The 23,429-nt window shown below is 45.3% G+C and overlaps 3 protein-coding genes across 3 annotated transcripts; 1 reads left to right on the top strand and 2 right to left on the bottom strand.

Moving 5' to 3' along the window:
* Window positions 1-718: 718 nt before the first annotated feature.
* LOC132026018 (olfactory receptor 6K3-like) lies at window positions 719-1,714 on the bottom strand. Its single transcript, XM_059413961.1, has one exon. The coding sequence runs from the start codon at window positions 1,712-1,714 to the stop codon at window positions 719-721; it is 996 nt and encodes a 331-aa protein (XP_059269944.1).
* Window positions 1,715-11,830: 10,116 nt separating this feature from the next.
* On the top strand, window positions 11,831-12,851 carry LOC132026016 (olfactory receptor 6K6). The gene has a single exon (XM_059413960.1). It carries the CDS (start codon window positions 11,892-11,894, stop codon window positions 12,849-12,851), a length of 960 nt encoding a protein of 319 aa, XP_059269943.1. The 5' UTR covers window positions 11,831-11,891.
* A 9,118-nt stretch (window positions 12,852-21,969) lies between these two features.
* On the bottom strand, window positions 21,970-22,908 carry LOC132026245 (olfactory receptor 6N1). The gene has a single exon (XM_059414155.1). The coding sequence runs from the start codon at window positions 22,906-22,908 to the stop codon at window positions 21,970-21,972; it is 939 nt and encodes a 312-aa protein (XP_059270138.1).
* Window positions 22,909-23,429: the final 521 nt, after the last annotated feature.

The raw sequence follows: 23,429 nt of genomic DNA, 5'->3' as shown, positions 1-23,429 counted from the left end.
ATCTGGAGCAAAAAAGCAAGAAGAAGAGAGACACCACGGAGAGACTGATGTGGCACTTTAATACAACCTAACACAACACAGCATTTTAATATAGTGATGTTAATTTTTAAAATGGGCATGTATATATCTTTACATAATGTACATGTTTCTGCTTTGATCCCAAGCCTGTATATCTCATCTATTTAATCTTTACGTTTCCCAGAGTGTCTGCTCCGGAATTTTTAAGACAACATGAAACATAACCACACGGGTGTTGGTGGCAGCAGGATGACACCGATGTCACGAAGCCAGTAGCTGCATGTGCTGCTTTGTTGCTGTCATGAATCAGGCCACAATCTGGGGTGAGTCTTAGGAATCAGGGCTCCTCGTGAAGGCTGAAACCATCTCACTGATGCACAGCTTGTTAATTTTTTAAATTGAAAAAAGAAAACTAACATAAGAGTATTGTGACTATAGAACGGAAGAGCAGTGTGTGAGAAGTAAGTGTGATTACTGCTCAGGCTGGTAGTCTCCACTGGTTTGCAGAAGGTGATACCATCGTGCATGGAGCTACAAAGGGCGAAAGTCCGTATCATGATCTATAAATGATTCCAAGATGGGTGAATCACAGAAGAGCTCTCCCATCAGATCAAACGGTAATTCTTAGCTTAGAAAGTTGGGAAAAAATACCCAAACAGAAGCATGCAAAGTGCAAAAGGTAATTTCAGGAACCGATCTGTTAGTGTGTTAAACTTGCAGAGATATTTCTTTGAACAGATGTGCGTGAACTCTCACAGGAGACATTAGACCTTTCCTGAAAACACAGAACTCTCCTGATGGCATCTTTCATGTCCTTGTTCCTCAGACTGTAGATTATTGGGTTGAAAAGTGGGGCGAGGACAGCAAACATTAGGGCGGTGGCCTTGTCCAGCAGAGGTGGGAATGTGACAGAGAAACGCAGGTACATGAGGCCCACGCTACCAAAAAACAGCAAGAAAATAGTAATGTGGGCCGCACAGGTGGAGAACGCCTTCTGACGGCTGTCTCCTGAAGGAATCCTCAGGATCACGGCGATGATTCTCAGATATGAAAGGCTGATGATAGACACAGACGTCAGGATGGAAATAGCATGGATCACGTCTTCAACAAGAATCACGGACGTGTCTGCACAGGCTAAGCGCAGCACGGGTTCAAAGTCACAGAAGAGCTGATGGATTTGGTCGGGGCCGCAGAAGGGAAGAGTGGAAATCCACACTGTCTCTGGCAGCAGCATAAGGAAGCCAAAGAGGCAAGAGCCGGCGGAGAGCCGGATGCACAGCCGAGGGGTCATGATGACTGCGTAGCGGAGGGGGTTGCAGATGGCCACGTACCTGTCGATGGCCATCGCGGTGAGGACCAGGCCTTCTGTGACTCCGAGCGAGTGGAAAAAATACATCTGCAGGAGGCAGCCAACGAAAGAGATGGTCTTCTGTTCACTGACCAGGTTGGAGAGCATCTTGGGGATGGTCACTGTGGTGTACCAGATCTCCAGGAAGGAGAACATGCCAATGAAATTGTACATGGGATTGTGGAGACGTGTATCCAACCGGATAGCACAGAAGATCGTGAAATTTCCAACAATAATGAACAGGTAAATAAACAGCAGGGGAACAAAAAGTAAGAGGCTGCTGTTCTCAAATGGAGGGAAATCGGAGAAATAGAACTCGGCCACCACTGTCTGGTTCTTCTGACCCATGCTTCCAGCAGGTTTGCTTGTCTGCTGATGAATCAGATACAGACAGTCAGAACCCTGCTTGCATTCACGTAACAAATAGAACCTTTCTTTTCAAGCAACTCAACTGCCTTGACATGAGGTTCATTAAGTAAAACATGTACCTGTGCTGCTTTGCAGACTATAGAGTGATCCTGTTTAACTTGCAAATACTAATCAATAACTATATCTTACATTATCACCTATTTTGTTGGCTAAGCAAATAATTTTGCTATTTGGACCTTTAAGTTGGTACAAATTCTTCCAAGTGGCATTTTGGCCATTTTTTTTTTTTTTTTTTTTTTTTTTTTTTTGACAGAGAGAGATCACAAGTAGGCAGAGAGGCAGGCAGAGAGAGAGAGGAGGAAGCAGGCTCCCTGCTGAGCAGAGAGCCCGATGCGGGGCTCGATCCCAGGACCCTGGGATCATGACCTGAGCCGAAGGCAGTGGCTTTACCCACTGAGCCACCCAGGCGCTCCCATTTTGGCCATTTTTATTGCAACTTTTGAGACTGTTTACAAGCTGTCTTTCGCCATATAGCATAAGGAAAATATTTTGAATATTCAAACATTATGTATAAAGGTTCACTGGAATATTTATTATAATAGTAAATTAGAAACAACTTAGGTAGGTAGGCATTTTTACTGTTTGAGATGAGATGTTAGAGGCACAAAATGAGTTGTGAAAAAATGATGCCCTCTGTGGGTAAGAATAAGACAATTTGAAGTGGGTGTCTTACACACAGAAATACTGGTACAGGCTTCCCTTGATCAGAATCCTTATCAAGCAAGGAGCAAAAAGATAAAGCCAAATATTAGACTATATTTAATCTGCATTAAAATATAACAGCTTAGAGCCATGTGATAGAGCTGTGTGTGCAAATTCATTTTAACCTGTACCAAAGAGGAGTAGTTAATAGTTGAAGTATACAAATCTACAAATCAACCCCTAGGCATGGTTCAGCGACATTTGAAAGACCCAGCAGCAGCCTCTACCCAACAGCAGGTTCTGCAAAAGCTTCAGGTATCCACGGCTGTAACCACGCCATCAGGTTCACCAAGGAGCACTGAGCAGGTCTTCTCCAGAAACTGACATTTGGACCAGGTAATTCTTTGCTGGGGGTGGGGGTGAAAGTGAGAAGCTTTCCTGTCCATTGTAGGATATTTAGCAGCAATGCTGACCTCTACCTACAGAGGGATCAGTGGCATAGACCCAGTCACGATCACCAGAATGTCTATAGAAGTGCCAAATGTCGCTGCAGGGGAGGAGGGAGTAAAGTTGCCCCACTTGAGAACCAGTGGCATACAGAACATTCGAATTCCTCCCCTAAAGTGATAAAATAAAAGTGAGCCAAGCCACCTCTAATGCTTGGTGGTCGCAGTAGGTCCATGACTCATTTGCTCCTGTGCCCCCCCTAAGCAGAGTGTGCATCACCTGGTGCCCAGCACCTGATCTCCAGCATCTGACCTTGAGATTTGCATGAACTTCTGCAAACAGCTGTGATGATGTTCTCTGTGTCTGCTTACTCATAGACGGTTTATGCATGAAGCTGAATTCTGAGACCTGCCTCCACTGTAGGAAACGACCTAAGGGTGACGTTGTTGGAGACGGACCTCCACATCCGTGTGACGGGAACCACACTGCAGTATAGAAGCCCAGCTGGTCCAAGTTTGAGGCACACCTCAAACTTACGCAGTGTTAAATGTCAATTATGTCTCAACTTTTTAAATTAAAATACATGAATGGAGAAAGCTACTGATATCAACCGAAAGAGTCAGACAATTGTGAACTGGCAAAAGATATAAAAAGTAGATAAATTTCTTTTGAAACCAGAATACCAGAGGATTTAAACAAACAGAAAGTCAGCTTGGTATATGACAACCAAATATTTTTAATTTCTTTTGTTCTTGCGTTTTATCAATACGTTAGACTACTACATCTGTGTTCAAACAGAAATACGAGACAAAATTTCCCTTTATTTTTCTTTAGAAAAACTTCTACCTAAAAAAAGAGATTCACAAGAAAACATAATGTATGCCCTGATGGTTTCTTGCCTTTATTACTCTTACCTAAACTCACTGTTTTTAAACTTGATTTGTCCTGATTTATCCTCCGCCCAACTTCCGGAATAATCTTTCTTAAATACAAAGCTGTCAGCACTATGTCAGAAAACAGACCTAGAAGTGGGTTGCACAGGCTTCCAAACAAAACCCGAACTTCGTAGCGTGATAAATAATATAACTGTATGTGAGATTTTTCAATCATGTTGACATCCCAATATCTCTTGGTTCTATTACCGCCTGTCTGATTTCCTCCTATGACGGAAGTTAACACCGTTCTAACGCTCTTGCTTCTTCCAGAGGCAGTCGGGAGATAAAGAGGGAAATTAGCACTGTGGTCAGTGGCCGTACTTTTAGGAATTAGGAAATCAAAACCCAGAAAAAGAAAAAATTGGCAGGTCTTCAGAAACTTGTGTCTCTCAGAAGGAAAGAACATACACATAGGAAGGTGATTTGGAGTAGATACTTGGGCCTTGAACCGTATCAAACTGGACCCATATATTTTCTGGAAGAATCCAGAATTGAGCCCAGAATCTCAACTAGCAAGCTCCACCGTTGCCACAGCATTGCCTTATCTTAAGAGCATTTTCTGACTAGACTGAACCAGATGCAAGCATCCTACATCAGAATTTAACCCAGAAATCAGTGGAGATGAAAAGACTCGTAGAGCAAATTGCTCTGACAAAATGTAATAGCTGTTTGTTATAGCCGTCAGTAGTCCTGGGACACAAACCCACCAACCGCCTCATCCCTGAGCCATGGTCTTTCTCCCACCTCACGTGTCTGCAATACCTCAATGACGTTTCCACAGGTCTTCATTGAAAACCAACCAAAAAAGAATTGGGGTCCTGTGGCAGTCCTCCCCAATATATAACCAAAAATGCCACCCATGCTCCCACCAGAGAACAGAGCCCACCCCTCCCTCGTCCCATAGCTACCTCTTTCAGAACCGAGGGGGCCACCTCTGTTCCCCAAACATCTTCCTCTCCATTGTTCTGCCGTCCAACAAGCAGGACAGTTATAAGAGGAACCACGACGCTGAGTGTCTCAGGGATTCATCCTAAGGGAGAAAGGCTTTCTTTAGGATGGTTCTCCCCAGTCCCTGGGAAAGCAGCTCCACGTCCCAAAGGGTTAATTAGGGAACACTTGTTGCCGTGCTTGCCTTTGCGAGGTGGCCCCACCTTCAGGAAGCCAGCTCCGTGAGGCAGGCTAGACCTCAGATGGAAAGAGACACCTGGTTTTCTCTTCTGTTCAAGGGGTGAGAAAATGGGTCCTGTATCAAGTATCCGCTGAGACAGAAGAAGGGTAAGGAACAAGAGGAGCCGAGCTAACAAAATGCGATTTGAAGGCAGAAGGTTTCCTCCACTTCGCAATGAAAGAGCAGTTCAGGGACATACAGCCAGTCTGAGGCGCATCACTGAAGACTCTGTCAGCAGCTCCCAGCATGGCTCCCCAGAACTTCCCAGAGGGCTCCAGGGGTCACAGCCATTAGCGGTCGTGGCAGGAATGAGGGGTCCCCATCCACGATGTGTCACATGTTTTGGTGGTCCCCGTGGCGGGTTTCGCCAAAGAGCTAGAAAGGAAAGGGTTTGAGGACAGGCTTTCTTGCTCCAGAAATGGGGCACATTCAATGAATGAACACATACAAGCGAGGCTTGGAGAGACCTGGGGTGCAACAAGCCCCCCACGTAGTGAGCGGGGATACAATCAGGAGGATTTATTCCTGCCTCCCTCCCTCCCACTCACTCTTTCTTTCTCTCTTTCTTCTTTCTTTCTTTTTTTCTTTCTTTCTTTCCTTCTCTCCCTTTTTAAAATAAATCTTGATCCTAAAATTAACTTCCAGGTGAGCAATCACAAGATGGTTTTTATCGTTGTACAAGAAGAGATACAAAACACGCATGGAATGTTAAGTATTGAAGGGTCTGGTAGCAACGGATATAAAAAGGAAACAATTTAAAAATGGATTTGGGTTAAAAACAACAACAACAAAACAAGACAAAATCCTGATAGGAAACAGAGACACATAGTGGCACAGACTCCACTGACTCAATGACTAGTTTTTAAGAAGTGGTGCTTTATTTTATTTTATTTTATTTTTAAAGATTTTATTTATTCATTTGACAGAGAGGGACAGGGAGGGAGAGAGGAAACACAAGCAGGGCGGGTGGGAGAGGGAGAAGCAGGCTTCCCGCGGAGTACAGAGCCCCATGTGGGGCCTGATCCCAAGACCATGGGATCATGACCTGAGCTGAAGGCAGATCCTTAAGGACTGAGCACCCAAGCGCCCCTATTTTACTTTATTTTATTTTTATACAATGCAGAGTTAATTAAGCACTTGTGGCACATGCTCTTTGCAATAGAAACCACCTTATTAAGGTGTCCCCCATTAATTATAACAAAATCATTCATTCATTCACCAAATACTTGCATGTAAAAAGCTGGTATTTTAAAACAGACCCTTGAAAAGCATTTGAGAAAATGGATACATGATTAAATAAATAATTGGGTGAAAGAGTGAATTAACTAATTTTAAGAATCAAATAGTGAGCCGGTGGGCTGGTCTGCAATCTCTCTCATGCTTCCCTGCTCCACTCCGGTCTCCCTGAGAGTAGCTTCCCAGCGAAGACATGTGGTTCCCCACGCGCCCTGAAGCTCTGACGTCATGGCTCCCCACGCACCCTGAAGCTCTGATGTCATGGCTCCCCACGCGCCCTGAAGCTCTGATGTCATGGCTCCCCACGCTCCCTGAAGCTCTGACATCCTGGCTCCCCACGCACCCTGAAGCCCTGGCCTGACGTCATCTCTGCCGGGGATGTTGCTTTTCCAGTCATCCTATGTCTCTATACATGTTCAATTCTTCCTCTCTGCCCTCTGCTCCTTCTGCTTATAAATATGCTCGAATGTGTGCACCTTAAGATAGATACTCGTCCTGTATTCACGCTGCTTTCGGGGCCACCACAATGCCTCTATTCTCCCCTGCCTTATTTTATTTGGAGAATGGTTTACACTTCTAGGACTATTTCCGCTTGTATTTTTTTTCCTTTTTTTTAACCTCTCATTGATATGGACCCATAACCCCATTGAAGAAATAAAATATGATCAAAAACTTGGACGACCACTAACTGCTGCTCCTCAGTCCAGTCCTGTCCCCCATACGGCACATCACCACTGACCTGCCCATCCTGTTCATTACTCTGTTAAGCACGTAGGTTGGCTGCCAAGAATAGCATTGTGTCTGGTTTTGCCTATTTAACTCTATGTAAATTGAATTATAATTTAGGTATGATTGTACCACTTGCTCATTCACTCAACATATTTTTGAGAATCATTTATGTCAACGCATCTATCTACAGCTTTGAAAGAAAATCGCTTTCGTCTCGTATTAAGGTGACAAATTAATCATTCATTAGGCACGGACATTTTGTATTATGGAGCTTTCCCATCTTCAGCTCTAGGAGAGACTGCCACATTTGCTTTTCAAGGTCTGTATCCTGTCAACGAAGCATGGATGTCTACTGTTGCACGTCTTTTCTAACATTATATGTGGTCACATTTGTTGCTATTTGGTTGTATGTGTAAGTAATACATTATTTCGATTTGCATCTCGCTGATAATCAGGGAGGCTGGGTGCACAAGTGTGTTTGGTGCATATATTATGTGTATGTGTGTACGGATTTTTTTCACCTGATTTTAAAAATCATTTTCTTTTTAATTTGCAGGAGCTCTTTATATATTCTGAGTAATCTTTGTTTTCAGTTATATAATTTATAAATACAGACTCCTCGTGTGTGGTTTGTCTTTTTACTTTCCTGATTGTACCATTTGGTAAATGGAAATACTAATATACCCGAATGCAATGGTCTTTCCTTTATTGTTTAAGATTTCTTACCTATTTGAAGTGATTAAAAAATACCCTCTAAAATTTTATTTTAAAGTGTTAGAATTTTAAGAATAAACTGTTTGGGAAAAAATAGGGGGAGCCTGGCTGACTCGGTTGGTAGAGCATGGCACTCTTGGTCTCAGGCTGTGAGTTTGAGCCCCATCCTGGGTGTAGAGATAACTTAAAAATAAAATCTTTAAAAAAATAAAGTATTGAAGTTGACTTTTACGCTATCTGTGGAATTGTGGGAATGTAATGAGGTCAGGACAAATTTTATTTTATGTTTCTCATATGCTTAAATAGAGGTTCTGGGACCATCAGAAAGGGACAATCAGCCCTTTCTCCACAGACCCAATGTGCCTGCTCTGCCCATCGTCCCCCATGCTCTGCTGTTCCAGTGGGGCCGTCGTCAAAGCTCCACACTGGGCCTGTCTGCTTCGTGACTTCCGTTAGCTTGTTCCACTGCTCTATCATTACCTCTGATGGACAGTAGGACAAGCCTTACCATTTTACTCTGCTCTTTTAAAATATGTCCTGTCCCTCACCTTGACACATTCTACTCCCCAAAAGGAATTTTGATAGAACTTGCATTGAAGTAATAGATTTGTGTAGATTTGGCATCTTTCTGTAACTGAAACGTTCTATTCATAGGACATCATATCAGCCCATTCACTGAGGTGTTGGATGTCTCCCAACCAGTTAATAAAGTACTGCATTTATGTGTCAGCGTCCTTTATAGTGGCTTGTTTTGCTGACATTCAAAATGACTTACTATCATCATCATCATCATCATCGTTTTTAGAGCAGCAGAAGGAACGGAAGGCAAGTGGAAGTTGAGTGGACGGTGGAGAACAAGGCAGTGCTCCCCGAATGTTCCTTCCCTGAGTGTTTCCGGAGCCGCGTGGTCCCAACAGGTCTGTTCTGACACCCATGGCTTCCCCGCCCCAGGGCCCACCTCTATGCTCCCTGTGACAGACAACCAAGGTTATTTGGGCCACAGGGAGGCCTTTGGGACTTGACCCTGGGGACTATTTAATCACTATGTGACACTTTTCCCTTAATTTATCCCTCAGAGAGGAGAGTGCAATTCACGCCTTTCCTTGAGATCCTGCATCACCTAAGAGAAAGTCCCAGGAAAGGACTTTTCCACTCAAGAAATTCCCCAAAGAGCCTTCTAAGACATCAATATCCTTGTCGGCAAACCGGCAGAGGAGCTGGTTCCCGCAGAGACTCGGGGGAATGTCGCCGTGGTCTCAGGCAAGGTCAGTATGAAAGCCTGTTGAGAGGAAGTCGTCGTACGGCACACCGATCTCTCCTCCTGCTTCTGCTGCCCTCCGCTTTCCTTGCATCTTTAACTCCTCCAGACCCAGTCCTCGTCTTCTGGGTAAAGGTTCCTCAATGCATGGGCTAACACTTCAGAATTTTAGAACTTGATTACATGACTGAAAAACTTAAGAATAATGAGACGTGAACTCTAGAAGAGCCGTTAGAAGAAACATAGTGCAGCTAACTGGTGAAGGTCTTCCCAGCACTAAAATTTTGTTGAAGCCCAAAGAGTTAAGAATTCCTGGGGAGTCACAGAGAAATTTACTGCTTCCCTTCCCCGGGAGTAAAATATATATATATATTTTTTAAAGATCTTATTTATTTATTTGAGAGAGAGACAGCTAAATAGAGCGCACAAGCAGGGGAAGTGGGAGAAGGAGAAGCAGGCTCCCCAACGCGGGGCTCAATGCCCGGACCCTGGCATCACGACCTGATCGAAGACAGACGCTTGACAACTGAGCCCCCAGGCATCCCAGAGTAAAATCTATTTCGAGTCTCTTTTTACTGTACTATACAACGAATATTTGTAAGGTGAGCTCTTTGGGCACAGCTAATTATCTGTCATTCAAGGAATCTTAAAAGTGTTCTTTACATGTTTCAGGGGCAAGAATGTCTTATCCACCTTCACGTAGCCCTGGAACCTAGAGCAGTGACCGGCACAGGGAGCGAGCCCACCCATCAGTGCGTGCGCGTGAACTGAACAAAGATGTGCCCTGAGCCTGGCTCAGTCCTCCCAGGGAGAAGGGCCTCGCCACGGGCAACAAAGTAGATGCTCTGTTGCCTTTTATGTGCTGAACGTGCTTGCCTTGTCTTACCACCCAGAGCCTCCTGCTTTGTCCAGCCACGCCCTCCATAAGGACCGCTCCGCACGATCATTCTCTGTGCTTCAGGAGGAGAAAGGTCGGGGACGTGGCTTCTTTGGCAGCGGAGCACTCCCGTCTCTCTCCTGTCCCCGCGCAGGCTCTGCCCTTCTGCCCGGCACTGACGCTTCCTCCTCCCCAAAGCCTTCCCGCAGGATGAAGGCGTAAGGCAAGAGGCATTTATTTTATAGGAATTCATTTTCCTAATCTGCACTGCGTTTATTTTAGCCTGCTTGGGACCTGAAAAAAACAAACCAAACAGAAAATACCTCCGCTCTGATTTCACACTCAGGACAGACTGAGGATAAAGTGGTGCTCGGAGTAGGAAGCAGACAGGATGATTGGTGACTCCTGACCTAAACATCCCACCGTGATACAAAACACAATGGTGGAACTTAAATAAGCAAAATAATAATAATAATAATAGTGGAATTTTAAAGCCTATAGACCAGGCTTCCAGTTTTGTTTTACACCCCCAGAAATGTGGATTTGAGCAAGCTATTTCTCCCCTCAGGTTCTCAATTTTTCCACTTATAAAATAGTAATAATCTCCCTGTCACAGGTAGAAATAATTGAGATGAAATACGTAAAGTCTGGTGGCATGACCGTCACCAGGCAACTCTTCACTAAGACTATTTATTCTTTGTGATTCCTCCGTGGAGCTTTCTGTCCACCTGCGGAGGTGGACACCACTGATATACAAATACTTAGAGTGTAGGAAACATGTGTTCCACGGCATGAAAGCGGAGAACCCCCAGCACGCATGCGGGTCGGAGGAGAGAGGGCTCCCGTCCAGCCGTGCAGACCACTGAGGATTGCAGGATGAAGGAAGGGTCTGCGGGACACTCGACACGGCAACCAGGATTCTGAGAGGAAGACAGCAAGAAAACGAAAGAAAGGAAGGACATAAGCAAAAATAGAAGCACAGGAAATTCATCCAATGTGGCTGAGCTGATGAGTATGTAGAACAATATCCGTCTCTCAAATTTGATGGGAACCAGATCAGAGAAGAAGATAATGAGTTTTGGGCTAAGATCCATGGTGCTTATCTCGGAGTCATTTTGAAAAGAACAGGGACATGAAAAGCCATACTTAGGCACATTCATCTGCAGAATGACTTGTTGGGGGTAAGGATGCCGCAGTGTAAAAGATGCTAAAATAGTCCAGGTGGGGGGTAATGCACATCACTGTCAGGAACTTTAATTGGCCTCGCAAAAAGTCTAGTCGCCTACCCGCTACCAAGCAGGTGTGGGTCTGATTTCTGTTGCAGCTGGATTTTGTGACAATTCCTTCCCTAGGCAGCCATAGTGAGGTGAGGAGGGATTTTTTTATTTGACGGCTCTTAGATGCAGCCTAGGAGAGGTGGGATATGCAAAGTGCCGTGATGCGCTTGTCCAACCTTCAGTGACCCTTTTTTTAATCACTCTCTGAAGAACAGGAGTGAAAAACAGAAAGAGAGGTACACATTTGGGGGGCGCCTGGGTGGCTCCGTGGGTTCAGCGTCTGCCTTCGGCTCAGGTCATGATCTCAGGGTGCTGAGATGGAGCCCCGCATCAGGGTCCTTGCTCAGTGGAGAGCCTGCTTCTCCCTCTCCCTCTGCTCTGCTCCTGCTTGTGCTCTCTTGCACACATGCTCGCTCTCTCTCTCTCTCTCGCATAAGTAAAAAAAATCTTTAAAAAGGGGGGAGGGGAGTACACATTTTAAAACTAAACACAGAGGGCAGAGGGTAAGAGGAAGAACCAAGAACTTAAAGAAGTGACTGAGCCTCCAGAAAATATTTCCAGTGAATTAATCTCAGTGTCACTTTGTGTTTCCTTGGCATCGGTCGGAGATGTTTATAAAAGATGCATTAAGGGGTCCAAGAGCAAACATTGCAGGTGTTTCTGGGGTGGAGATACGGCTTCGAGATGTTCCTAACTGGCCTGTCTGGGGTCCCAGAGTCAGCTTAAGGAACTGATCGCAGGAAGGAGTGCAGTGGCCCTCCGTGGGGGGTCCGCACTCCCACTGCAGGAGTTTCTCTTCTTTCTCCCTCGCAGATGACACGGCTGGTGACCGCTGAGAATCAGACGACGGTGACCGAGTTCCTTTTCTCTGTATTCCCACCTCTGCATCAAGGCGGCCTCTTGTTCTTCATCCCCCTGCTTCTTGTCTACGCATTCATCATAACCGGGAACCTGATGATAATCACCGCCGTCCAGCTGGACGCGACCCTGCACACGCCCATGTACTTCTTCATCAGCGTCCTGTCTTTCCTGGAGATCTGGTACACCACGACCACCATCCCCAAGATGCTCTCCAGCCTCGTCAGTGAGCAGAAGACCATCTCTCTGGCGGGCTGTCTCCTGCAGATGTACTTCTTCCACTCACTGGGCATCACGGAGGGCTGCGTCCTGACCGCAATGGCCATCGACAGGTACGTCGCTATCTGCAGCCCTCTCCGTTACCCGACCATCATGACCCCCAAGCTTTGCGTCCAGTTAACCGCCGGGTCCTGCCTCTGTGGCTTCCTCCTCGTGCTCCCCGAGATCGCGTGGATCGCCACCCTGCCTTTCTGTGGCTCCAACCAGATCCAGCAGATCTTCTGTGACTTTGCCCCTGTGCTGAGCTTGGCCTGCACAGACACGTCACGGGTGGTCATTGTGGACGCCATCCATGCAGTGGAGATCCTGGCCTCCTTCCTGGCCATCGCTCTGTCCTACGTGCGGATCATCGTGGTGATTCTGGGGATGCCCTCGGCCGAGGGCCGCCACAAGGCCTTCTCCACCTGTGCCGCCCACCTGGCTGTGTTTCTGCTGTTTTTTGGCAGCGTGTCTGTCATGTACCTACGATTCTCAGCCTCCTACTCCGTGTTTTGGGACACGGCGATTGCGGCCACCTTTGTTATCCTCGCTCCCTTCCTCAACCCCATCATCTACAGCCTGAGAAACAAGGACATGAAAGACGCCATCGGCAGGCTGCTCGGCCGCGGGAGGAGGGCCGGCGGGGTCCCGAGGTAGATCCGGAGGCTGGACTCGGAGAAACGTCCCCACGCTCAGCATTTCATGTCTTGACCTGTTCATGAGTGCGGTCTATTTCTGTCGTAGGAAGAGAGTACTGCTGGCCCTATTATTACACACAAGAACAGAAACTGCCATGTCCAGGTCATGGGTGGCAAGGCCCTGGCCCGTTTGTGTTGATGCCCCGCTGTGTTTGTGTCGCCAAAGCAGCACGCACGGACCCTGCCGCTCGGCACAGCTTCCTCCGTGCCGCCCAGCTGGGCTCCTGCCCTTGTCCTCTGCAGCCCCACATGCCACACGCAGGTGAGGCCAGACAGCAGGACGGAAGGGACATGAAAAACATTGTAGCTCTGACAATTGCTACTGTCACGTTGCCCGCAGTCCTCTCTCCCTTCCTGAATCCCCCTGCTGCTCATCACCCTGCCTAAATAAAAATTTTCCTGACACTAAGGAGAAACTAGGTCCATCTTTAGCTTATTTAGCCCATAAACTCACGTCAGCCTCTGTGCCCTGGTCACGCACACCAGGCCTGATAGCATTTGAAGCCCGGTAGAGTGACATACAAATGAGGAGTGGAAACTTGAGCAATCTGCCGTCGGAAATATCCTCACTTGGATGAGTCCTTTTTAAATTTAAAATATCCTAAAGTGATTAGGTCAGAAATCACCATTATTGACACGTTAGAACTGACGCCCAGAGAAGTTTACTGACGTCCCTGAGGTCACACAGGAGCTTAGCGACACAGCCGCTCCCCACCTCAGGGCTCTATTTCACCCTCTGTCCCCAGTAAATACATACTTTTGTTCGATGTATTTGGCGTTCAAGAAATGAAATCAGACCCCAGGCGCCTGGGTCGCTCGGTCAGTTAGGCGTCCAACTCTTGTTTTTCCTCAGCTCATGATCTCAGGGTCCCCGGATCGAGCCCCACGTCAGGCTCTGTGCTCAGGGAGTCTGCTTGGCTTGGGATTCTTCCCCTCTGCCCTCCCCCAAGCTCATGCGCTCTCTCTTTCTCTCTCAAATAAATAAATAAGTCATTTTAAAAAAAAGAAAAAAACAAATGAAATTATACCAACATTTTCCCCCCAAAGTTTCATGAAACCCACCAGTCTCCGATGAGCTGTAGGAGTCACTGTCTCCGTCTTCCACGAGCTTCCGGCCCTCCCGGGGGGTCTGTGGCGTCCCAGAAACAGTCTCGTTCACACCAGAGTTTATACCTTGCTTTGCCACTACGTTGCCACGTTGTGCTGTTTCTGTAGCTGTAAAACCTTCGGCTGGGTCAGATCAGCAACTCCCCCAAACCAACTGGTCACTCGAACGTAAGGGTTAGAAAACCTGAAAGGGAAGCCGAGACACGAACCTGCCCTTCTGGAAAGCTGACCGAACCTTCCGAGGACGGCTCAGCATGGAGAGCAGCTGCACTAGACGGTCGCTAAGATCATCGCCAGCCCTGGGGCCCTTTGATATTTATAAGGGTTGACATTTTTTAAGAACATCTGAGCTTGGGGCGAGTACCTTACCTGTCCCGTCTCATTTATACTCACAGCACTTCTGCGGAAGCAATATTAGCCCCAACTGTTCCAAATGAGAAATGCAAAGCACAGAATTTCAATAACTGGTCCCAAGGCACGGGGTTCATGATTAGGAATGCAGGGCAGAAACACAATCCCGTCTGCTCCCAGAGCTGGGACCTGGTCACCGAGACCTGTGCCCGCTGCGTGCAGCTGTCATCCTAAGACCAGTCGTGAAACCCAGGAGAAGCTCCAGAGGAAACGCGGTCATCACTAACTATTCCACAGGAAGTGCTGAAAGGGTTTGTTCCTCCAGATTTCAAGATTGAGTCATGAAAAAATGTTTAAGTAGCAATTCTATGTCAGGTCCTGTGCGAGGGGCCAAGGATGCACTCAGCGACCGTCACACCGGTGGTGAGGCCTTTGGGGACCTGGGAGTCTAGCGAGTCATGAGCGGCTCTTAGTAAGAATGTCACTGTCTGTTGAATTTGCTGGTTTTCTCGGCACAAAATGCAACGGTCCGTGTGCACTCATTGTCGGCAGCCGTTACGTGACTTTCTTTCCTTCGAATCTTCCCAGAGGCGCTATTTGTGTGACACACCTCTTAGAATGCACACCTTCTTGTGCATTTTTGCTCAACTCTGCACACTGATTCCTTTCATGAGGACATCCTAACCTTGAGGACTAAAGCTCGCGGTGGTTATTTTTGCTCCTGCCGTCCCTACGTCCCAACATTACTTCGAATTACTTGAAGCTTCAAGAAAGACTCCTCACACCGATGTCACTCCCACTGGTGTCAGGACCAGCCCGGGCCCTTGTTTGGACGTGACCTGATCCTGTCTTTCTGCTTCTCTCTGGTTTCCTGCTTGCGCCCCCCCTCCGCCGACCTCCTCTGGGAGTAAGGGCACACACACAGCAGCAGAAGGTTCCGTCATCCTTAACAGCACAGCCTTCGGCACAGGCTTCTGTCGACGGGCTGCCCACCCGCCGAGCTTTGTTCTTGACGTGGGGACCAACTAGTCTTACGGGTGGGCGGATGCCTGTAAGAGCAGAGGCAACAGAGAGAAGCGCCTTGGTGACAATGACAGGCCATTCCTGGATCTGCCCAAGGGAGCAGAAGGAGAAGCAGCACAGGAGGGAGAATCTGTCGTCTGTGTGTGCCTAAAGTATTTTTAAAATTTAATTATTATTTAATGCTTTTGTTACTTTTATTATTGTTCTGAGCTGAAAATTACTTCCTCGTGTGGTACAACTGCAGGGGACACCACTCAGTGTTTCTGCTTTTGGGATCCTAGGAGCAGATGCTGAATCCCCTAGGTTTCACAGGGCCCAAAATGGTCACTGTTGTATGATTTTTGGCACAAAACGGAAGAGCACCTTGCATGTGTAGGTAACAGTCAGTCCTGTTTGATGCAGGTGTTTCCCCGTGTTGGACATGTACTATCTTTCATAAGTCAGAGTTTTTTTGATTTTGGAAGTGGGAAATGATCGGACTTCAAACTAAATCCCTTAGCAAAAGAGTGGGATATTCGTAGAGCGTGCGATGAAACACTGCTGCCCTGAGACTGGATAGGAGAGTCTCACCCCCTCCAACATGAGCTGAAACCTCAGGGAACAAAGCACCAAGCTTGCTTCAGGCACGTGGGCTGCCCACGCAGACCCCTGGTCTGGGTCAGTTTAACAGTTGATATCCCTCAGCGGCAGGCATACTTTTTCTATGAAAAAAAAAAAGTTGTATTCGTTGTTTTGCTGCACTGGATCTCCTTCCGTGTGTCTTACATCTTTGGACTAAGCAACCCCCATGTTTGGCAAAGTATAATAATCATGAAGATAATAGGGATTTTGATGCATTTTTCTCCTTTAAAAAATCTCTTTCCAACCCATCCCCTTCATCCACCCAAAATCATTATGTTCAGAGAAAGTAGTCACTAAAACATCTGTATTTCTTTTTTTAAAATATCTTATTTATTTATTTATTTGACAGACAGAGATCACAAGTAGACAGAGAGGCAGGCAGAGAGAGAGGAGGAAGCAGGCTCCCCGCTGAGCAGAGAGCCCGATGCGGGGCTCGATCCCAGGACCCTGAGACCATGACCTGAGCTGAAGGCAGAGGCTTAACCCACTAACCCCCCAGGTGCCCCTAAGATATCCATATTTCAAAATAGAATTTCTTTACAAGTCATGGCAACTCTATAGATGCTCCATACGTGTGTGTGTATTTCCTCTGAATGTTTGATACGTGGGACCCATTTATTTATATACACACATACACATAGAATTTTAGAATTTTATAACTATATATATAACTTGTATATTATATTTGTGTATAGAACTTATATGTTACATATAACTAAAGCTTAATTATATAGCTTTAGTTTAATTTTTCCATCTCCTTACTTATTATTTCCTGGTATAATTATTTTCACTTCTTTCAGAGAGATGTCAAAAAGCTTTAGTTCCCTCCCATATTTTTATCATTTTTTTATATGCTTCGAAGCTGTGGTGCTAGATGTAACCCAGATAAGAATGTTATGTTTGGGGTGGAATTTTCCTTACCGTATCCTAAGAGTTCCTCTCGATATCGCTGCTGATATGTCTTTGTCATAAATTCTATTTTGCCATTAATATTGCTGCACCAAACATATTTTCTGTCTTTCCTTCCACACTTTGTCTCTGTTTGTACATTTAGATCGATTCTCTTATAAGCGGCAAACAGCTGGATTAAAAAGATCTAGTATGATAAGCTTTCTATTATAGTAGGTGAGCTTAACCATTTACATGTTTCATGATCTAAATAGGTTTGGAACTGTTTCTACCAAAATATGTGTTTCCTCTTTTCTTTATTCATCTCTCTCAGAATGTTTGTTTCCTTTCTTTTTCTAGTTGAAATGATAGAATTTCTTATATTTTTCCCTATAAACTTTTTTCTCTGCTACTTTGAAGATGCAGATAACCATTCTCCTTTTAATGATTATCCTTTTTCCTTATTTATTTATTTTAAAGATAGATTTAAATATTATTTTAGAAAGAGAAAGAGAACCTGCAAGTGGGGAGAGGGACGGAGAGAGAGGGAGAGAACCTCAAGCAGACGTCACGTGGAGCATAGAACCTACCATGGGACTCCGCCCCACGACCCTGGTCATGACCAGAGCCTAAAAATCAAGAATCAGACGCTTAATGGGCTGAGCCACTCGGCGCCTTTTTTTTTTTTTTTTAATGTTTTATTATGCAATATTTGCAAATATTCATGAAACTATAGAATATATTAAGCCCATAGATCTCAACTAATAATATATAATATTCTGTCATTTTTACCTCATCCCTTTTTTAAAAACATATTTTTTAAAGATTTTATTTATTGATTTGATGCAGAGAGAGAGTGAGAGCGTGCAGCCAGGAGAGCGGCAGGCAGAGGGAGAGGGACAAGCAGGCTCCCTGCTGAGCTCGGAGTCTGACACGGGGGGTCCATCCAAGGACCCTGGGATTGTGACCTGAACCAAAGACAGACACTTAACCAACTGAGCCACCCAGGTACCCCCAAAATATCTTAAAATAAATCCCAAAGATGTTGACATTTCCTCCTAAACACATTTTCTTCACTAACCACAATACACTGTCACATTCTAAAGATTCAATAATTTCTCCACAGCGCATGAAACTTGGTCCGCGACCGAGTGCCTCCATCCACCCCATAATCCATGTCCTTTCACATTTGGTTTATTTGGATCAAGATGCATGTGACTTTGGTTGTTGTGTCTTCTAAGTCTTTTTAAATTTAAAACAGCACTTACTCACCCTCCACCCCCCACCCCTTCCCTTCATGTCTCTCTCTTTCCTGTCTCCCTAAATCTAAAAATCATGTCTCAAGGCATCTGCCCTGTGGAGACATCTAGAACAAAGTCCAGTCAACAAGCCAGTGGTCAGCATGGCCATGTCCCCATGAGACTGTGTTTGTGCCCCTGTTAACCCCTGACTTCCCACCAGACTCCAACCAGGGCACTGCAGTCATTTTAAAGCAAATATTTATCAAGTTAGCCTAACTTCAACCCTACTTTTTAAAACAGCTTTATTGAGAAGCACTTTATAAGCCATACAGTTCACCTATTTAAAGTATGCAATAGAATGGCTTTTAATATATTAACAGATGCCTGCAACCACCCCCACAGTCAACTTCAGAACTTTTTTAACACTCAAAAAGAAACTCTGTATCTTTTTTTTTAGGTTAGAGCATTCTTTTTAGATTTTATTTAAATTCAAATTGGTTAACATATAGTGCATTATGATTTTCAGGGATAGAATTCACTGATTCATCAGAAACACTGTATCCTTTGGCCACCCCCACTCCCAACCCAGGTGCGCCCCCGACACACTTCCTCCACTAATCCAGTTTTTGTTGTATAGATCTTTCTATTCCAGATATTGTGTATGAATGACATCATAGGGTACGTGGCTTTTTTTGTGTCTGCCTTCTTTTGTGCAGAACAATACTTGCAAGGTTCCTCCGTGCTGTGGTAGGTATGAAGACCCCATTGCTCACTCTGCATGAATATACTTGAGTGTTTGGATAGGTACGCGTTTAGTTCATTTGGTTTTCCATCAGTGGACCTTTGGATGTTCTCTATGTTTTAGCTACGATGAATAACGCTGCCATCAATATTCACGTACAAGTATTTGTATGGACATATACTTTCACTTCTCTTGGCTATACACCTAGGAGTACAATTGCCAGGTCATGTGACAACTCTACTTTTAATCTTTTGAGGAAATGCCAGGCTGTCTTCCAAAGTGGCTGCGTTGTTTTGCATTAAACATAAGGTCCTGATGATGAACATTTTTTCATGTGTCTGATAGCCATTTGTATGTCTACATTAGAGAAGTGTCTGTTCATATCTTCTGCCCATTTTTTTAATATGATTGTCTGTTTTGTGTGTGTTGAGTTTGAGGGGTTCTTTATAGATCCTGGATATCAACCTTTTGTCTGTACTGTCATTTACAAATATTTTCTCCCATTCCGTGGGTTGCCTCTTTGTTTTGTTGACTGTTTCCTTTGCTGTGCAGAAGCTTTTGATCTTGATGAAGTCCCAAAAGTTCATCTTTGCTTTTGTTTCCTTTGCCTTTGGAGACATATCTTGAAAGAAGTTGCTGTGGCTGATATCGAAGAGGTTACTGCCTATGTTCTCCTCTAGGATTGTGATGTGTGCAAAAACAATGAATACTGTTACACTGAAAAGAAAAAAAAAATAAAACAAAAACAAACAAAACAACAACAACAACAACAAAAACATAGGTTCCTGGTTCCCTGCCACCACCACCACCGGCATATGTGAGTATTGGGCCCTGTGATGCTAGCCATCCCATGACATGTGAAGTGCAAACTCACCATGGGCTTGATTTGCATTTCCCAACAACTAATGATGCTGACCATCTCTACATGTGCTTATTGGCCACTTGCATATCTTCTTTGAATAAGTGTCTGCTCACATCCTTTGCTCATTTTTCAATTGTGTTATATGCTTTTTTATTATTGAGCTGTAAGAGTGCTTAATATATGATAGATGTAAGTCCCTTACCATATACAGGGTTAGCAAATAATCTGTCTTATTCTGTGAGTTGTCCTCTGCAAGTGTTCAGATTCCAGTGCCCTGGCTGCCATGGTCTGCTTGTTTCCAGACCCATAGCCTAGCTATCCATCTTTTTTCTCCTTTTTCCTGTGCTTTCCTGGCCCTTTTAAAGACAAGAGGGCCCCAGCTGGGAGGCTAAAGCTTTTGTTTTCTTAATCAGAGTCCCTGGCTGACTTGTTCTGTAGTGTTGACAAGTTGTTCCACCTCCCTGGGTTTAAATCTCCAATTTTATGAAATAGATACAATCATTGCTTTCATAAAATAGCTGATTCCGATGTATCCTTTCATTTTTCAGCTTCAATGTAACTTCCTCCAGAAGAGAGGTGGGGGTGTGTGTGTGTGTTTTATAACTAGTTACCACAATTTTTATTAACTTGTTGTAACTAAGTATAAATTAATTACAATGTTAATATCGGTATTCTCGATTCTTCCCAACCAGCTTAAGGCCAGGAACTGGACAGAGTTTATTGTGTTCATCCTTTTATGTAGGCCTTAATATGGCACCAGACACAGTTAGAGCTGAATAAACATGTGCTTACTGCACTGGATGGGGGGGTGGATGGGTGTTTTTAAGGGGATTGCAATATAAACACTTGAGGATTTCCATAGAAAATTCTATAAAATTGCAGTTTTCTTCCAGTCAGTGTATGCATAATAAACCCTAATGCCAGCTAATAATGAAATCACCACATTTCTCATATGTAAACTATAGGATTATTTTTCACATATTTTCGTATGTTTAAGGAAATAATTAGCTTGAAACAGAATAAAGAAGTAGTCCGATGTAAAGAGTAATCTTATCCTGGCTTGACTCCTGCACTCTCACTGGGAATGGATGTCAAGGCCACCAAGACGGACATGCACAACTGGCCAGAACCCTAGGGCCACCAGCTGGCTCAGCTCTCGCACACGCCCTCTGGCTCCTTTACCGCTTTCCTCTAGGGAACAGTATCTGGGAATTTATTTTTGCATTTTTTTTTTTGCATAATTACATTTTCCTGGATGTTGTTCTAAGGCTCAGTGTAATGATGAGAGGTTTGGGGCAGAATAAAATCTATATCTATATCTATAGCTATATCTACATCTAGATATAGAAATATAATTTTTTTGCTATCAGTTACATGCCAGACACTCTAAGCTAATTCTTTTTTAAAAAATATTTAATTTACTTATTTATTTGACAGAGAGATCACAAGTAGGCAGAGAGGCAGGCAGAGAGAGAGGAGGAAGCGGGCTCCCTGCTGAGCAGAGAGCCCAATTCGGGACTCGATCCCAGGACCTGAGATCATGACCTGAGCTGAAGGCAGAGGCTTAACCCACTGAGCCACCCAGGTGCCCTGACCTTAACACTAATTCTTAAAACAACCTTCAAGAAAATATTTTATACAGATGGTGAAATTAAGAGTGAGATTTTGAGTTACTTTCTAAAGATTATGTAATCAATAAGTAACTGAATGGACTAGGATCTAAACCCAGATGTATGTTGTTAGAATGCTTTCCTCTACGATGCTGGTGTTTTCCATTTGAATACATAAACAATCAGTATACATGAAATACCATTTAAGGGTAAGTGATACAAGGAAAACCAGTTGTATTTGTTCTAAAATTTATTTCACAAATATGATTGTTTAGAATATGACTAAATGCACGTATATTAAATATACAACGAATTTACTCTGTGTGTGTGTGTGAGAGAGAGAGAGAGTGTGTGTGTATTCATAGTAGTGAAGGCGCAGAGCTGACGAAAGCCCGGACGTGCAGTACCAACATCAGAGATTTGAGTATCGCCGCGCTGTACCGTCTTCCCGCCGGGCCGCTGGCTGCGCGTGGCTCCAGCAGACAGAATGTTTGCCTTGGCACTGGGAACCACACCGTCCTCGTCCCAGCTCTGCGTCCTGTGCAGAAAAGCTCTCAAGGCTCATTGGTGGTGACTGAAGACCCCCAGCATCACCGCATGTCAGCCTCCCACACGGCCGGCTCCGCCCACCTTCATCCCAGTGCCCCTGACCCCGCTAACCGCCTCCTGACCGCCTCCTTGATATCCTTGTTGCGGAAGCTGTAGATGAAGGGGTTGAGGAAGGGTGTGAGCACCGAGTAGACCACCGCCAGGGCACGGTCGTAGTCCAGGGAGTAGCTCTTCTTCAGCCGCACGTACATGAAGAGGATGCTGCCGTAGAAGATGAGGACCACGGTCAGGTGGGAGGCGCAGGTGGAGAAGGCCTTCCTCTTGCCCGCAGCTGAAGGGATGCTGAGCACTGTGTGGATGATCTGGATGTAGGAGCTGAGGATCAGCAGGAAGGTGGCCAGGATCTTGCAGGAGTTGATAACGAAGTCCACGAGGACGTTGATGGAAGTGTCCGTACAAGCCAAGCTCAGCACGGGAGGGAAATCGCAAAAGATGTGCTGAATGCGATTGGGGCCACAGAAAGGGAGACGGGACACTAAGGAAATTTCAACCACCGGCCCAGCCAGGCCTCCCAACCAACAGCCAACAGCAATCTTGGCACAGAGTTCTGGGGTCATGAGTGTGGGATAGTGGAGGGGCCGGCAGATGGCTAAGTACCTGTCATAAGCCATAGCTGTGAGGAGGTAGCACTCAGCAGCCCCAAGAGAGTGAAAGAAATAGATTTGCAGGAGGCATCCGGAGAAAGAAATGGTCTTCTCCACACTGAGCAGGTTCGACAGCATCTTGGGGATGGTGGCCGCGGTGTAGCCGAGCTCCAGCAGGGAGAGAGCGCTGAGAAAGTGGTACATGGGTGTGTGGAGACGGGAGTCCAGGCGCACCACCAGGAATATCAGCAGGTTGCCCAGGACGGTGGTGAGGTAGATTAGAAGCAACAAGACAAAGAGGTACGCCTGGACCCCCTGAAGATGGGGAAAGCCCAGGATGATGAACTCTGTCACCTGGCTCCAGTTGCCGGGGTCCATGGCTCTCAAGTCATGGCCCTAGATGTGAGGCACGGGAGGATGAGGAAGAATGAGCAGACGTGAGCAGAAGCCCCCACCCCCTGCAGAGTACGGTGCTCCCAGCGAAGGCTTTCAGAGGCCAGAGAATCGATCCCTGCCAGCAGCCTCCTTCAGCTTCCACTCTGGTCATCAGACTTTAAGCACTCTGGTCTCACAGCTCATTTTGTAGTCCCCATAATCTGCTCTGTAACCCAATTATCTTGCTTAATGGAAACCATATAGGTTTTAGAAACTTAAATATTCCTCATCAAGGGTTTATCTTGTTACTTATCTACATTCCTTGTCTTAGGTCTAAACCATCCTTTACACCGGTAAAATATTGGTCGTGTAATGGACCAAGATTACATCACTTCAATTACATATATTTATTTTTAATTTCAACTGATTTTCTTCTTCAACTTCTGGATACCAAAGATTCTGCCCTTCCATCCTGGGCCCCCTCCCTCGTCCTAACAGAGACCCAGCTCTAGCAGCACCCTCTA

The sequence above is a fragment of the Mustela nigripes genome, chromosome 10 (genome assembly GCF_022355385.1).
Source record: "Mustela nigripes isolate SB6536 chromosome 10, MUSNIG.SB6536, whole genome shotgun sequence".
Taxonomy (NCBI): domain Eukaryota; kingdom Metazoa; phylum Chordata; class Mammalia; order Carnivora; family Mustelidae; genus Mustela; species Mustela nigripes.
This window is presented reverse-complemented; position numbering and strand designations above follow the sequence as displayed.

Bases quoted from the DNA above. Each gene is read 5' to 3' on its own strand.
- LOC132026245 (XM_059414155.1), bottom strand. From the start codon at position 22,908: ATGGACCCCGGCAACTGGAGCCAGGTGACAGAGTTCATCATCCTGGGC.
- LOC132026018 (XM_059413961.1), bottom strand. From the start codon at position 1,714: ATGGGTCAGAAGAACCAGACAGTGGTGGCCGAGTTCTATTTCTCCGAT.
- LOC132026016 (XM_059413960.1), top strand. From the start codon at position 11,892: ATGACACGGCTGGTGACCGCTGAGAATCAGACGACGGTGACCGAGTTC.